This window comes from Haliotis asinina, chromosome 11 (assembly GCF_037392515.1).
Source record: "Haliotis asinina isolate JCU_RB_2024 chromosome 11, JCU_Hal_asi_v2, whole genome shotgun sequence".
NCBI lineage: Eukaryota > Metazoa > Mollusca > Gastropoda > Lepetellida > Haliotidae > Haliotis > Haliotis asinina.
In genome coordinates, this window is record NC_090290.1 from 35,053,716 (window position 1) to 35,069,388 (window position 15,673).

The 15,673-nt window shown below is 39.5% G+C and overlaps 1 protein-coding gene across 1 annotated transcript; it reads right to left on the reverse strand.

Moving 5' to 3' along the window:
* Positions 1 to 4,164: 4,164 nt before the first annotated feature.
* Positions 4,165 to 10,351, reverse strand: LOC137255871 (ras-related protein M-Ras-like). Its single transcript, XM_067793450.1, has 5 exons — positions 9,563 to 10,351; positions 7,770 to 7,923; positions 6,641 to 6,740; positions 4,967 to 5,046; positions 4,165 to 4,332 (listed from the first exon to the last, which is right to left on the reverse strand). Exons 1-5 carry the CDS (start codon positions 9,747 to 9,749, stop codon positions 4,260 to 4,262), a joined length of 594 nt encoding a protein of 197 aa, XP_067649551.1. The 5' UTR covers positions 9,750 to 10,351; the 3' UTR covers positions 4,165 to 4,259.
* Positions 10,352 to 15,673: the final 5,322 nt, after the last annotated feature.

Sequence of the window (15,673 nt, forward strand, 5' to 3'; positions counted from 1 at the left end):
TGTCAGTAATTGGTGGGTGGTGGGAGGAATAGCTGGTCAGTTTAGAAGGGAGGAGTTTGGTACAGCCTGGTCGGTAGTTGTGAGGATGGAACTTGGTAATATCCGATTAGTAGACATGAGACTGAGAGGGGGATTTAGATTATGGTGTCTAGTGGGGGTGGGGGTGATTGGCAATGGATTTTCCAAACTATATCAGTTAGGGGAATCAAACCTTGGACTTCAGCATTACAAGCTAAGCTTCAAGCACAAGGCTATCCCATCATCCCTGTCAAAGTGAGGAATGGGTAACAACTTTTGATCACCGAATCAATACCAGCTTCCAACCCTATTTTAGATTCATGTGAGAGAGTGAGTTTAGTTTTCCGTTGTCTTTAGCAATATTCCAGCAATATCTTGGCCTGAGACACTAGAAATGGGCCAGATTGAACAACACACTCAAGCCTTTCCAAAACTCTCTATACATTTGACGGTCAGAAGCTCCCAGTTATTAATGAGTTTGCCCACAGTGCACATTGCTGCAGACATACATCTGACCTTGCATTGCTGTTTTTCATAAAAACAAAACAAAACGAAGCCGGTTCTTTGCAATAAAACCTGATTATTGTACACTGACTTTGCATGACCACAGACTGGTTCCACAGTTTTGTTTTCATGTGGAAAATCTCTCATTCGTAGCTACTCATGTCTTTCCGTGATCTACAAAGATGACTTGTCTCAGTATAATATGCCATTATTGACAAGAACTGCTGCAAGTCAATCAAAACCAAGTAAAAATGTATTTCTAAGGATGATAATCACTGTTGAACATTGATACTTTGCTGTACTATGTAAAGCACAACTTGAGCATAAACTTTGAGCCAAGGATCAGCAACTTTCAACACTGAAACATCTTTATGAAGGGAATGACTGTATAGCGGTTTTGTCCATGAGATGTGGGATATCCCAGGAATAGACATGTTTAGATATTAACAGTTACCTTTCCTTGGAAATAGTACAATACTACTTTCATCTCCGAGCTTGTTTATGCTTAGACAAGGCCCAGTTGTGAACATGGTCATGAGAAAGGTATGAAAGCCATCTGGTTCGCCAGAATGACATAAGTAGTTACGAATGGGAAATTGCTATGCAACAGCATTCACACTGCAAGTGAAGACATACTTCTGGCTGTAACCAGCAATGATATCTCTTGACAATCAGACTATTTTAATAAAATTTATACCAAATTCCATGAATCGGTATAAATCCTGACTATCTTATGAATGAAATCATGATTGTAAAGATGGATGCAAGACACATTTGATTGACAGCGACATACACACTCTAATTGGCTGAAACACTTTCAGTGAAAAGAGACACGCCCCATGGTCCAGCCATGGGTACACTAACACAGTCATAATCCACATGGCACATACAATATACATCAACAAAAACAACAAAATCTAATCAGGGATCATCTCAAAAGTCTTCCAGGAATTTTCATTTACTTGAAGAGTGAGTGAGTATGGTTTTATGCTGCTGTTAACAATATTCCAGCAATATCACGTCAGGGCCTCACATATTGTACCCATGTGGGGAACTGAACTCAGGTCATCGGTTTGATGAGAGGATGGTTTAACCACTAGAATACCCACTGCTCATCCCCTTTCCTATGGAAAGAATGGCAGAAGATTGGAATATACTTCTTGATCAGGTGGTTACCTTCTTGATCAGTCCGATATAGGTACATTTGTCTTGATGAAACCCATAAAAAACATCTTTTATATATTTTTTAAAATAATCATTAATACATCAGTTTCACATAATTTCATGCAAACATTTAGGCAAGAAGTCCATCTAGGCCTATAATGAATGATGAACAACAATATTACGCTATGCATGAAACTGAGTTAAAATGTTAAAAATAACTTTAATCTTTGTCAAAATTTGTGAAATGCTCCTTTGCTGAGGGGAAATGAGGTTTACAGTGATATCATAGTTTTACAAAGCTGGAATACAGATACCATGATAGTATCACGCCCAACTGTGAGCCAACCAGTCCATGTTTTGTCTCCGATATAGTCAGCCAGTGGAATAAGAATTTCCATCTTTTGATTTATGAATGACATGAACAGGTGACTGAACCACCTACCTTCTCATCTCTGGTATAAAAACAATAATGTTATTTTGATTATAAAGCATTATATAAGTACTCAACAGTCTTGCATGCAATAATTAAGAAAAAAAAAAAGAAAACAAACTTACTCTGATTCCACTCTGTAACATAGAAATGCTGGTTTCACTTCACAAAATAAAAATCAAAACTGTATGTAAGACTTTTGATATGATCCCTTATAAAAAGCTTTGTAATCATTGTAAAATTTGGCAAAATACACATATGGAATATAATGGCATTTGATATTAATCCCTGGTTGTTTATGTTCAACACGGACAACATCTAGAAGGTATCATGGACAACGCTGACATCTTCAGCTAAGATATATCTATATACAGACCCTCAACATGGAACAACAGCATATTGGAATTGCATCATACAGGCTTAACATCATTATAACTCACATCCAGCCCCTCAGGATATATGTTCTTTACATCACCTATGACAAATGCGTTCCATATATTATGTAGAGTTATCCTGGACTTTGTGATGATTAGCTCCAAATGGGAGCAAACAAATACAGGATATGTTTTGTGTTACAGTAACTATGGTAACTGAGGATATCTGAAGAAATATCATCATTAGAAGAATCATCAGAATATAGAAAATTTGACATTTTATGAGTTAGGGTTGTTACACTTAGCATGCCAACTCGTAAAGAACTCACTATCACTATAGTGAAACTGTAGCTAGTAGGGCTGCAACAATCTGGTTTGATTCATCAAAAATCCAATCTGACAACCTAGTTTTGATTTTTCATAACCATTATCTCTATTTCAATTCAATATTTGAATGCCTACTTAAATTTATTTCCACACAACCAGAAAGTAAATTTGACTCAAGCAAGGTGAAATGTGATTGGCTGATTATTATCCAATTGGAATTGTTGTTAGTAGATATTGCCAAGTTGATGGATTTCACACTAACTCTGAGTGTTACATTAAACCTGATATTTTACCTGTAGGATGAATCGAATTGAAAATGATCGAACTGGGCGCCTAATATCGAATTGAGGTCTGGGTGAATGGTTGCAGCCCTAGTAACGGGGACCAAGTTCTCATTCGACATAACATTATGGATTCCAGGCTGCAATCAAGTTATGATATATGATTAGTATTCAAAACCAGATTCCAAGAAGTAATCAAATCAATGAACCCTATAAGTTTGTATTTCCGCATGAGCACCACATTGATTTCATTTAAGTACACTCAGTCCATCCACAATTCAGACTTAAGTTGGACTATGGCGATCTAGTCAGTCGGAGGTGATGTTAACAGCAGACATCACAGTTGTCTCCCTCCTTTCTGGGGTATATGCTTCCAATTTACAAAAGAAAATGGCATAAAAGGTTCACTATAGACTTTATCCTAATCCCACTTTAAATGTTATAAATAATCATTCATGTTAACACATTACATATGTAACAAGATAAAATATTGACTGGGTGTCTGGTAGGTAAACCTCTCAACCTAGTGTTATTAAATATTTCTTGAAGACATTCCATACTGTTTACATTAAAAATGGATTTACTAAAGCCTGACCTGAGGCTAATATCTGCTCCCAAATCTGAACTAAGAGTCAGCAAAAAGACTAAACTGGAACTTAATACAATCCAGTGAAATTGCCTCTGTTCATCCCGCAGAAAATGGGTACTTGGTAGGATGAATTCATAACCCTCTTGCTCTTGGCTTAGGTTACCCGGGGTAACAGTAATAGACAGATTGTGTTGGCGCTTCAAGCATGCATTGTGCATGGAGAAATGCACATGACAAATGGGCTACTATTTTCCTGATAGGCAGTGTCCAGTACAACAGTAGAATGCAACTCCATGTCCAGCTGATGTCAATCCATCAAAGACGATTAAACCCCATAAGTTCAATGTGATGTCCTAAGGCAACTGGGTTTCAAAGTTGTCAGTCTACAAAAACTACACAAAATATTGGATGACTTCATACATCTAAGCCACTATATACACACTTCACTGACACATCTTCTATCCGATCATGGTAAAGGATCACCAGCAATCCTTTACGGATCAGACGATGAAAAGCATTCATGACAATGATTGACAGACATCAAAGGATTGATGACACATGATTGACAGAAATCAAAGGATTGAACACTTCCTTTGCTTGCTTCTTCTTCTGTTTCTTTGTTTCTTCAAATCTATTGGCTGTGACCTGAAAAAATCAAAAACTAACCATAATAAAAGATTTCATCAGGGTTTTATGCGACATGTAAATGTGCACTCACCATGCACAAATGTATAGTGAGGGAGTGAGTCACTCAGCAATATTCCAGCTATATGGCAGCAGTCTGTGAATAATTAAGTCTTGACCAAACAATCCAGTGATCAACAACACGATTGATCTATGCAAATGTACTATGATGACACGTGAACCAGGTCAGCAAGTCTGACAATCTGATCCCGTTAGTTGCCCCTTATGACAAGCATGGGCTACTGAAGATCAACTCTAACTTGGATTTTGACAAGTAAATGGTCAATATTAAACTTATTCCATTAACTTTAACCAAAAAATGCATGCCAAATGCTAACATTTGCAAACAAACTGCAAGCACACAATATTAATAATGTGGAACACCCTTCACCAAAACAGATTTCTTGAAATGTTCCTAAGTGAGTAAGCAAGTCTTATTTTATGTCGCTTTTAGCAATATTCCAGAAGTATCATAACAGAGACACAAGAAATTGGCATTGTATCCATGTGGGGAATCAAAACTAGGTCTGCAATGAGATGAGCGAAAACTTTAACGGTTAAACCACTAGACTACCCCACCGTAACTGAAACATACCTGATAACTCGGACCACTTCATGGAAGGCAAAGTCTACATTAAGGGGTGGGTCTTTAGCACTTGTTTCAATGTAGGTTATCTGCAATACAAAAAAACACACATAAACACTGGCATTTTGTTTCAGAAAGCTTGTACAAGGATTTGGCCAAACTGCAATATCAACACATGGTTTTTTTAAGAAGATATTTTTTTAACATTTTTGTATGCAAGCATAATTGTCCGGGGCAATATATGTTTATCCCTGTTTTACCCAAATGTTTACAGTTATCCCTGTTTAAACCAGTACACGGTTCAGCTTAAGTATAATTCCTCACACACCTCTAATTTACTCAGTGTGTGGCGAAAGGGTTAAATAGCTATGCTCGAATGTTATTTGCAATATAATTTTCTCATCCCAAAATCTGAATGAAGAAACAAAGCAAAAGCAAAAGATTACAGAAATATAAGAGAATAAGATACTGTCAGCATGACACAGGTTTCATCATCAAGCTGCTAAAAATTATGAACATTTCAATCAATCTTGCATGATTTAATAATGTATTTTAACTTAAAGGTCACATGCAATGTAAAACACAACTTTGCAGATTCTGATACCTTTTGGTATGCACTCACCGAAACAAATCATCAAAAATGTCAATTCACCCTATAAAGTTAAAAAAAAACACGATGAAAAAAAGCCGGAGAAATCGGAATTCAAACAGTTCGCTAATTTTCCCCCAGCGCTGGGGGAAAGACTGGATTTAACAGCTATGCTGAGCTGCGCTCATAATGCATGCACAGTGAACAGGTTCGCGGAGCTTGAAATAGTATGGCTCCCCGGAGTATGGGGTCATAAGCAGTAGTCTAATCTTGGTTGTGTACATAAACAAATAAATAATCTACTCATTACATAAAAAAACACATGCTGATTGTGATAAGCAGACTCTGTCAGAGAGAAAACACAATGTCTGGTTTATTGACACCTGTATGTCTGCCTGCCTGCCTGCTGATGACAATATGCAATGCACAACTTCAATTACTGACCATCTGCAATTTGAAATTAACACCCATCGGGCTTACAAGCAATAAACAAAGAGCCGGCTAAGCGTATCAGCAAATGAATCAGTGGCCAATGAGAAAGCCCCGTTACACTTGACTGCACACCCAGTGGCGCTGACTGGGTTCAGTATTGCTTCGTTTCGAGGGAGGTAAACCCAAGTACAAAATATTGCACTTTTTGATTTGCAATTATACGCTTATAATTCTGTTTATGTGTTTTTTTCACAATCACCAATGCATTTAATTTTTATAAATCATGAACCAGTGATAACTGTGTTTTAATTATGTTTGATTTTTTGGTTGCATGTGACCTTTAACAAGTCAGCGAGAGTGATATATTTCCAAACTGGCCTCATGAAAATTCACAGGCCACTTGAGTTATTGACTGTGGAGATTTACTGGTCCAACTGTATTTTTACTAGCCATTGGATAGTGCGCCAAAGGCTTTTGGTGCACTGAATATACACTGGATTATCTCCCCATGAAAATTCACAAGCCACTTGAGTTATTGACTGTGGAGATTTACTGGTCCAACTGTATTTTTACTAGCCATGGGATAGTGCGCCAAAGGCTTTTGGTGCACTGAATATACACTGGATTATCTCCCCTTAGCATGTAGGATATGCGCAACCTACACGCAGCTCTGATGCGAGATCTCTCCCAAGGTCCTCACTGACTTTTCTCTGATGAACCAAGTCCACTTTGTTGGCCACAAGGATCATGGGATAGTTGTTCCTGTAACCATAGCAACAAAGAGTCAATACATGAATATGCATAAGCATTCGATCAAAGCCAAAGCACACATCATGTTCATGGAATGACAATCAGATGACAATGAGAAAATTATGAAATTTAGATCCAGAACAAATGCAGAAGAAAATCACTCAGAGCTTCTCATTAGAGAAGACACTGAATAGAAGTTTTGAGAACGTGTGAGTCTGGCTTAACATCGCTTTTACGTTTAGCAATATTCCAGCAATATCATCACGGCAAGGGACATCTGAAATGAACAGAAGTTGCACTGACATTTCTTTTGTTGAATTAATGAATAAATAAAACTCAAGTGACGCGGTTGAATTTCGTTGAAGCAGTTTGTTAAACACATATCTCTTCAGGAACCTAACATATCACTGGCCATGCTCACTGACAGAATGAGCAGGGCTTGTGTAGTTTTACTTATGTAATGAAGTCACTGATGTCATTGTGTTGTCTATAGTTTCATCATTCAGGATTAAATACCTGTCTGTGAAGATTATATTCTTGACATTTATCTAAATAAATTAACTTCAATGAGTTTGAAAGCTTTGCTTTTGAAACCCATACAATCAAATGATATTAAACTAACAGCAATCAAATATTAAAGAAATCACAAATATATCACAACATTACACAGGAGTGAGTATGTCTGCATATGCCACAACCACATAGTGCTAGAATCTGACCCAAGAATTCAAAGACTCTCACACATTGTCATCTTTAAAATCCCTACTAACATTTCCCTCTTCTACCAAGCTTTACTTTACTATTAAAATTAAACCATATTGTGCACTTTGAGCATCCTTACGTTAGAAAATAGCATCATATACATGCACTATTACTATTATTATATTTCAATTTCAGCAGTATCGCAGCAGTGGACACCAAAATGGACTTTACACACAGTACCCATGTGCAGAATTGAACAGTGTGACACATATGATTTTAGACTAAAAGTTTGAACAGAATTATGACGATCACTAATATTATGAATCCTGTTCCATTTACCTGTCTTTTACCCGTAATATTTGAGTGTGGAAGTTCCTGATGTTTTCAAAGCTTTGTTTGTCTGTGACGGAGTAGACGAGGAGGAATCCATCCCCTTTTCTCATGTACTGCTCCCTCATCGCACTGAACTCCTCTTGTCCAGCCGTGTCCAGCACTGGCAACATTAATAAACAATAAACACACAGAAAACTAAATGCATATTATGCCAGTAAACAGAAAATAACAGTAAACCAAAAATATCAGGAATATCAATTGTCTGCAAAAAAGTAAATGTTAGTTAACATGATAAACACCAGTAAACATGATACACAAAAGTAAATGTTGGCAAACACTAAAGGTGTGTCATCAGCAGAAATAAAGGCTAAATCAACAATTCTAAACGCGTTGTAATTATTAAACATCTTAGACTGGCTGGATGAAATGACAATATACACATATAATTATACCGTAAATATTAGACACACAACTACAGTGAGTGAGAGAATGTAGAGAAATGGTACCTGGTAGCCCTAATAAATCCATGTCAATGAAATTTGCAGATATAGTATACTCTTATTTGCCTTCTTCAATCAGCTGGTCTTTAAAACACTTATCCCACTTACCAAATTGACACTGAAAAGGTAGTTCATACAAAGGGTTTGAACATGAATATCGATACAATAATAAACTGCTTACAAACATATGCTTAGCTTGCAGAAACATTAAAACAACAATGTTTGGTTAGGAAATTTGAAGTGGCATGTTTCAATGTGCCAGTTAGGAAATTTGAAGTGGCATGTTTCAATGTGCCACAGATATATCACAGCAACATCACTACAGTGGACACAAAAAATGGACTTTACACACTGTACCCATGTGCAGAATCAACCACAGATCTTTGGACAGTGTGACAAACTGAACGCTTTAACCACAAGCCTACCCCTGCAATGGTAAAAGTCTGCTAGCAAGTAAAGATTGTGTCTCTGTGTGTACTGGACAATTCAAACAAAACCCAATAACACATCATTATGATTGTAAGACAACTAATGATGAAGACAGGTAAAATGGAATTTAGAAATTTGAATATTTAGAAACATTGATGGTGTCTGTGCATTGGACATACTGAAGTACCATGACAAAGTGACTTTGGTTTTTATGCCACTTTTAGCGTCACAACAGGGGACACCAGAATACACATTCTACATATGTGGGAATTTGAATGTGGGCCTTTGGCATGACGAGCCAATGCTTCAACCACTAGGCTTCCATGCAGGCTGAAGAGGTGTAAGATAAAAAAGGTATATACTGATTTATGGAATGTCCAGTCCTTGTTTTATCCCCCAATACCAAATTGTCACGTCATTTGGTATGATGTGACAGGGATTGAACCACCATGTTTTTGTGCTCCTGGCAGGCACCCTACTCGGTAGACCACTGTGGCATATGGTGTGGATGGTAGATAAGACATGGTAAGTATAGCAATGTATCAGAGAGCCATCAACACTACCTACTAGTTTAGTATCTAAATTGTAGACACATGCAATAACTGTACTAGCAGATGACAATACACCATGGTAACATACTAGTAACTATCCACTGGGTGCCCTTACTTGTCACTCATAGCAAGTTTCATTTACATATGAATATTCACAATCAATACGAGATCAACTTGTCAGTGTGACAGAGAATCTAAGGTTGCGGTTGTAGTATGCTTGTGCCACCAGCAAGTAAGCAAGGCACATCACCAATCTCCTGCTTGAAAGAAACGCTCTGTAAGTCTTTTAACGGAGAACCAAGCTCCTGTGGTAACTTACCGTCAAGAATACACCACTGCCCGTCAATATCCGTGTGTTGAATGTATGAGTCTTCAATTGTCGGATCATAATCTTGAACAAACATTTTTTGAAAGAACTGTATAGTCAGGGCTGACTTGCCCACACCACCATCGCCGACCACCACCAATTTGAAAGTGACCAAGTTATCGTGAGGTGCCTTCGACATTGTTTTGTCTTCTTGCACAGCCTGTGTTTCGGTAACTAACCACACCGGAGCATTTAAAAACCTCTTCGCTGTTAGTTTATCTATCCAGTCAGGTCTGTAGTGTGTATTTGGCCATTATCTCGTCCCAACTCTGCCAGTTTAAGAGACTGTATGTGTGAAAGCTTTGCTACTTCCTGTACACCGTCCTTGACCTTCAAACACTTGCTCACTTCCGGAAACGCACTTCCTGATGACGAAAGGAGTTGTCCTTTCTCGGTCGGTAAGGCCTCCGTGCCGTCTTGTGCCAATCGCTTGGTTCGCAGGTCGAGCCCACTTTGAGCCGAAGTGTGACTTTTCAACAAAACTTGTTTTCTCTTCCGCACAACCTAATGAGAAGGTCAAACAACTTTCATGTGTTGTCGTTTTTCTCCTCTTTCGCTGTCTAGAATCCACAGAAAGTTTCCACGAAACTGAACAATGCAGTAAGACTGACCTTCATACACTTAATATTGCCACTAACTTGATCTGCGTTTTAGCTTGTAACCGTTAATTTGCTAGTTCTACAGAAAAATGTCTGTAGTTCGCGATGCCTGTCTGCGGTATTGGAACTCTATGGCCCAACTGAATTCACCCGACCTATTTATTCGTGTATTATAGTGACTTCTATATTTAGGTTTGATTTGATTGGATAAGCTGGCGGGGATAACACCCGTAAATACCACAGCTGAATGCGGCGGGGCGTACATTGGCAAATACCGGATCAACAAAGCTATCAACACACGCTCTAGACTTGCTCAAGTTTCCTGAACACAAAAGTACCGCTTTTGAGTATACGCATTTGCGATCACAGACCCTATGCTTTGAATAAGTGATGATCTTAGACCAAACTGCTGAATCACATCTGATATATGTTACTCCAAAGAAGTTAAGGTCAACCTAATGTTCACATATTACAACAGTACGACGTTCGATTCTCCTCATGATACAATACGTGAAGCCATTTCCCGTGTTTCTCGCTGTGATATTGGTGGAGTATTCCTAATTAGAGAAGTGAAGCTCACTAAGTTATAGGAAAATTCTTTTCTACAATTTTTAGAAGTGAAGCTCACTAAGTTATAGGAAAATTCTTTTCTACTTTTGAGTAAACGAACATTACATTACAGAAGAACATTACTTGTGAGACCTGGGCAGTGGGGTAGCCTAGTGGTTAAATATTTGTTACTCATCGGTAAAAGCGGGCAAAAAACGTGGTCCCCCGCTGCGGCATACCAAAACGACTTTACTTTACCCTGCCTGCGATACGGTAATTATCCAGTGTGGTTTAAGATAGGAACAGAGTCTGTTTCATTCGTTTGAATGTCTACTTAGCTATATTCCAGCTACATGGCGACTATATGTAAATAACCGAGTCTCAAGCTTCTTTCAGCACTATAACCGTGTTCTCTCTCTCTCTCTCTTCTCTCTCTCTCTCTCTCTCTCTCTCTCCTCTCTCTCTCTCTCTCTCTCTCTCTCTCTCTCTCTCTCTCTCTCTCTCTCTCTCTCTCTCTCTCTCTCTCTCTCTCTCTCTCTCTCTCTCTCTCTCTCTCTCTCTCTCTCTCTCTCTCTCTCTCTTCAGAACGGCAAAGAGAAAGTCTAGCCACGCACAAAACTGGGCCAGGTAAAGAGCGTGCATAACTTTGCATCAATATCAACCTAAGCTCTAATATGCCTGTGATACGAAGAGTGTGTAGGCCGGAAATCTGACAATGCTTTCATTATATTCTTGTTGTCTGAAGTTGAAAGAACGCCATGAAGAATTACTCGATTGAACATCCTGTCATCGCATTGCCGCCCACCCGAGCAACACGTGCCTTGTTTCAATATGTGGAGTCGACGATTTACTTCACCTCTTATGATAATATTTATTCACTTAATGTCATGATTAAAACTATTTTCACCAAAGATATGATAACATAATACGATGTTGGACAAAAAAATATTTTAAAGGGAATATATGGACTGACAAGCCCACAGATACAGCACAAACTTTATTTTTTATTTATTTATTTATTTATTTATTTATTTATTTATTTATTTATTTATTTATTTATTTATTTATTTATTTATTCATTGTGGTTAATGGATGAATTGGTTTATCTTTTTTAATTTATTATATTCAATTAAGACGTACGGTTCGTGAGATGGTTTATTTACTAATTTATTTTATTATTATATTTTTTCAATCTATCATCCTGTCATTCATGCTTTCATACATTACTTATTAATATTTGTTTCATATATTATTCATTTATTTTGTCTTATTCATTCGGTTGCTTGTTTGTTTAGACGATAGTGGGTGAGCTGGTTTTCAGCTGTCTTAATCCCCCAGTGAGCTTGTTTTTTTCGCCGCTCTTATCGTCTGCGGTGAAAACGTACCGATGAATATCACTTTAAACAAGAAAGTAAATCACATAAAATGAATTTAAGATTGCAAATCCTCATTATTTCACCTTGCCAATTGAACACTTAAATCTCAGAAATGTATTCAACTTAAGACAAAAGTTGTTTAACAAACGGTCATAGCTTCCAAGTGCCCCTCAAATGAAGTTATAGTTTTAAAACGCTATATTTGTTTGCATTACAAGGGGGTATGCACATTAAAGGACACGCCGAGAACGAGAAGTGTTGGTCTGAGTTAACGTTCAAAACGGAGGGCATGTGCATCTGTTTCCTGTTCCAACAACTGCGTTTACCCCCTTGAAATACAACCAATAATAACGATTTGAGTCTATCGTTTCTTAAAGAACTTTTATCCTAAGTTGAATATGAAATTCATCGGTACTTTTCCCCTGCTATCAGACTACGGCAATATCACACATTGTACCCATGTGGGAATGAAACCCGGCGTGACGAGCGAACGCTTTAACCACTTGGCTACGCCACTTTCCCTCAATCTGACATGTAGGTTTATGTCCAGGACACAAATCCAAGCAGAAATGTACCTGTTTGCGCCTTTAAACAACATTCACGATATATGCTTTGTAGAGAAACTACATGTAACTATATACCCCTTTGAAACATTTAAATATTTTATATTTTATACTTTAGGCCATTGGCACTGACTTGAAAACAGGAAAGGCTCTGCAGAAAGGCTTAAGGATTATCAACGTCTTTGAATAAGTGCGTTTGGCCACCTGAGATGTAGTAAACTACCAAAAATGGACACTGTCAGTGCAATGAACTGCTCAAGAGCGTACACTGTGTGCACCCCAATATTCTTTCAGTAATTTTCCCAGACCTGATCTCATTACTGTAGTAACTCAGATTTGGGTCCAAGTACTACTTGACCACTGCGCCTTTCCCTGTATAGGGTCATGCTTTTACTATGTCATATTGGGCAAAAATATTGGGTCATCTCAAAAATAGATTTCGTCAGTATCATATGTTCATTGACTGCAAATGAGATACCGTTATGTGTTTTGCAAACGCGCGTGCGCACACATTCAGGGTTTGTACAGATGTAACTAGTTAACATCTCACGTGGATTAGTCAATGTATATAGTAGTAGAAACACTAACACAATATCAAGCACTGACGTGTCTTAAGCTTGGGCGAGTCATATCGCCTGCAGTGACATGGCAGTGATGTTGTAACCGACTTTGTGCGCCGTTAGAACGATTGTGACTGAACAAACTGCGTCATGATGTGGTCGGGTTACACAGCCTATGTTTAAGTGTCACAATGTTGATCTACCGAAACATTTATCGACGTGACCCCTTATGAAAAATAGGAGCCAATCCCATTTTCAGCTGGTTGTCAAGGGGCAAACATTTGGGGCTACACAATGTATAGCCCTTTGGCTGAGTCACTGATTCAAGGGCTACACTTCGTCTCTTTGAACAGGGACGAACTTGAAACGAGGACCCACTAGACATATCATTAGTGACATCCGGTGAACATTGTTTTGTAAATCGGATAATTTTCCCCAGTACTTCTACAACAGGCTTTTTCACCCATTTTCACCCAATATCGATCCAAATATCAACCCTTTCAGGTTTTATCGCCTAGTGAATTATCAAATTATTTATCTGATGTCCGAAAAGAAAGGAATTTCATTCCTTATCCATATTTGTTACTAAAAAAGCCATCTCTATCTGGTGATACTGTATGGATATACTGTCACAACGTTACAAGTCGCACGTGTGCGACTGGAAAGGAGCCAGGTTTTCCCTAGCAGCTATCTGTTGTTGGTTTCAAACAGACGCTCACATTTCCTCGTACTGTAGTAACAGCTACCCTACGTGGCCACTCGGAAGTCTTCCCGTGCACACCTTGTGGGCCCCAGACCTCTTGCACGGGTAACCGAGCATAGGTTAACACGGCGGCTTACTGTTAGACGGTTGACCCAGTGTAGCTCAAATACACACCCACCCCACCCTCTCATCCGTCATCCCCACAAACACCACCCGAGGTGTAACTCTAACACGGCGGCCCCCTGTGTAACTCCAAGACGGGGAACTCAGTGTAGTTCTGTTACGGCGGCCGCCTGTGTAACTCCAAGACGGGGAACCCAGTCTAGCTCTGTTACGGCGGCCTCCTGTGTAACTCCAAGGACGGGGAACCCAGTCTAGCTCTGTTACGGCGGCCTCCTGTGTAACTCCAAGACGGGGAACCCAGTCTAGCCTCTGTTAACGGCGGCCGCCCCTCTAACTCCAAGACGGGGAACCCAGTGTAAGTCTGTTACGGCGGCCGCCCCTGTAACTCTAAGACGGGGAACCCAGTGTAGCTCCTGTTACGGCGGCCGCCTGTGTAACTCCAAGACGGGGAACCCAGTGTAGCTCTGTTACGGCGGCCGCCTCTGTAATTCTAAGACGGTGGACCATTTGTAACTCTAACGTCTTCCCTTTACTTGGTTTGTTTGTTTGTTTGTTTGTTGTTTGACGTCCTGCTCAACATGACAACGGTCTGTAAACAATCAAGTTTATGCCAGATGATCCAGTGATCAACAGCATGAGCTTCGATCCGATCGGGAAACTATGACGTGTGTCAACCACGTCAGCAAACCTGACCATCCGAACCCTTTAGTCGCCTCTTACAACAAGCATTTCTTGTTGAAGACGAGGTCTAACTTCGACTACACGGGGCTTTCATGGTCCGTGTTTCGTAGTATTTCACTACTTAAATACCAGTACCTATGGAATCATTATAGTATGTTTACACTCAAATTGGGAACATATTGTGACAATAAATCGGATATACACCTTTAAATACTGAAAGACACAGGGGACACCCCTACCCCCTACACAACACCCACCCAGTTTAGTTTCATGCCTCACTCAGCAATATTCCACTTACATGGTGGCTGTCTGTACATAATCGAATCAGGACCAGACAGTCCAGAGAGCAACAGCATGAGCATTGATCTAAGCAAATGGGCTACAGTGTGGTGTCAACCAAATCAGCTAGAGCTCACCACTCGAGCCCATTAGTCGCCTCTTACGATATACATGGATTTCTTAAGACCAAGTCCACCCCGGATCTTCACAGGTGAAAGAAGGAGGGGGGGAGAGGAGGGTGTGTGTGTGTGTGTGCGCGCGCGTGCGTGTGCGTGTGTGTTGGTTGAGAATCAGAAGAACATGACCTTGGAAAAAAGGAGGGGGGGCTTGTGTGTGTGTGTGGGGGGGGGGGGGGGGGGAGAGAGAGTTGCAACCCCCACCCTGGATCCGCCACTGCCATGCACTTTCAGTGTGTCGATGTCACTATTGACCTTGCGGTTTGCATATTTCTCCTGTATTAGTCAATAGTCTTCACAAGAGCTAGTCTTCCAGACTCGATTATTTACAGACCGCAGTCATATAGCTTGAATATTTCTGAGTGCGGAGTGAACCTCAACTCACTCACTCACTATTGAGTCAAGAGGAAACAGAAGCTTACAAGGGAGCTGGACACAGGGTAGTGGGCATTCT

Bases quoted from the DNA above. Each gene is read 5' to 3' on its own strand.
- LOC137255871 (XM_067793450.1), bottom strand. From the start codon at position 9,749: ATGTCGAAGGCACCTCACGATAACTTGGTCACTTTCAAATTGGTGGTG. The intron at 5,047-6,640 runs GTAGGTTGCGCA...TTTGTATTGCAG, and splicing joins ATCTCGCATCAGAGCTGCGT to ATAACCTACATTGAAACAAG. The intron at 4,333-4,966 runs GTATGTTTCAGT...TGATTTTTTCAG, and splicing joins GAAGTGGTCCGAGTTATCAG to GTCACAGCCAATAGATTTGA.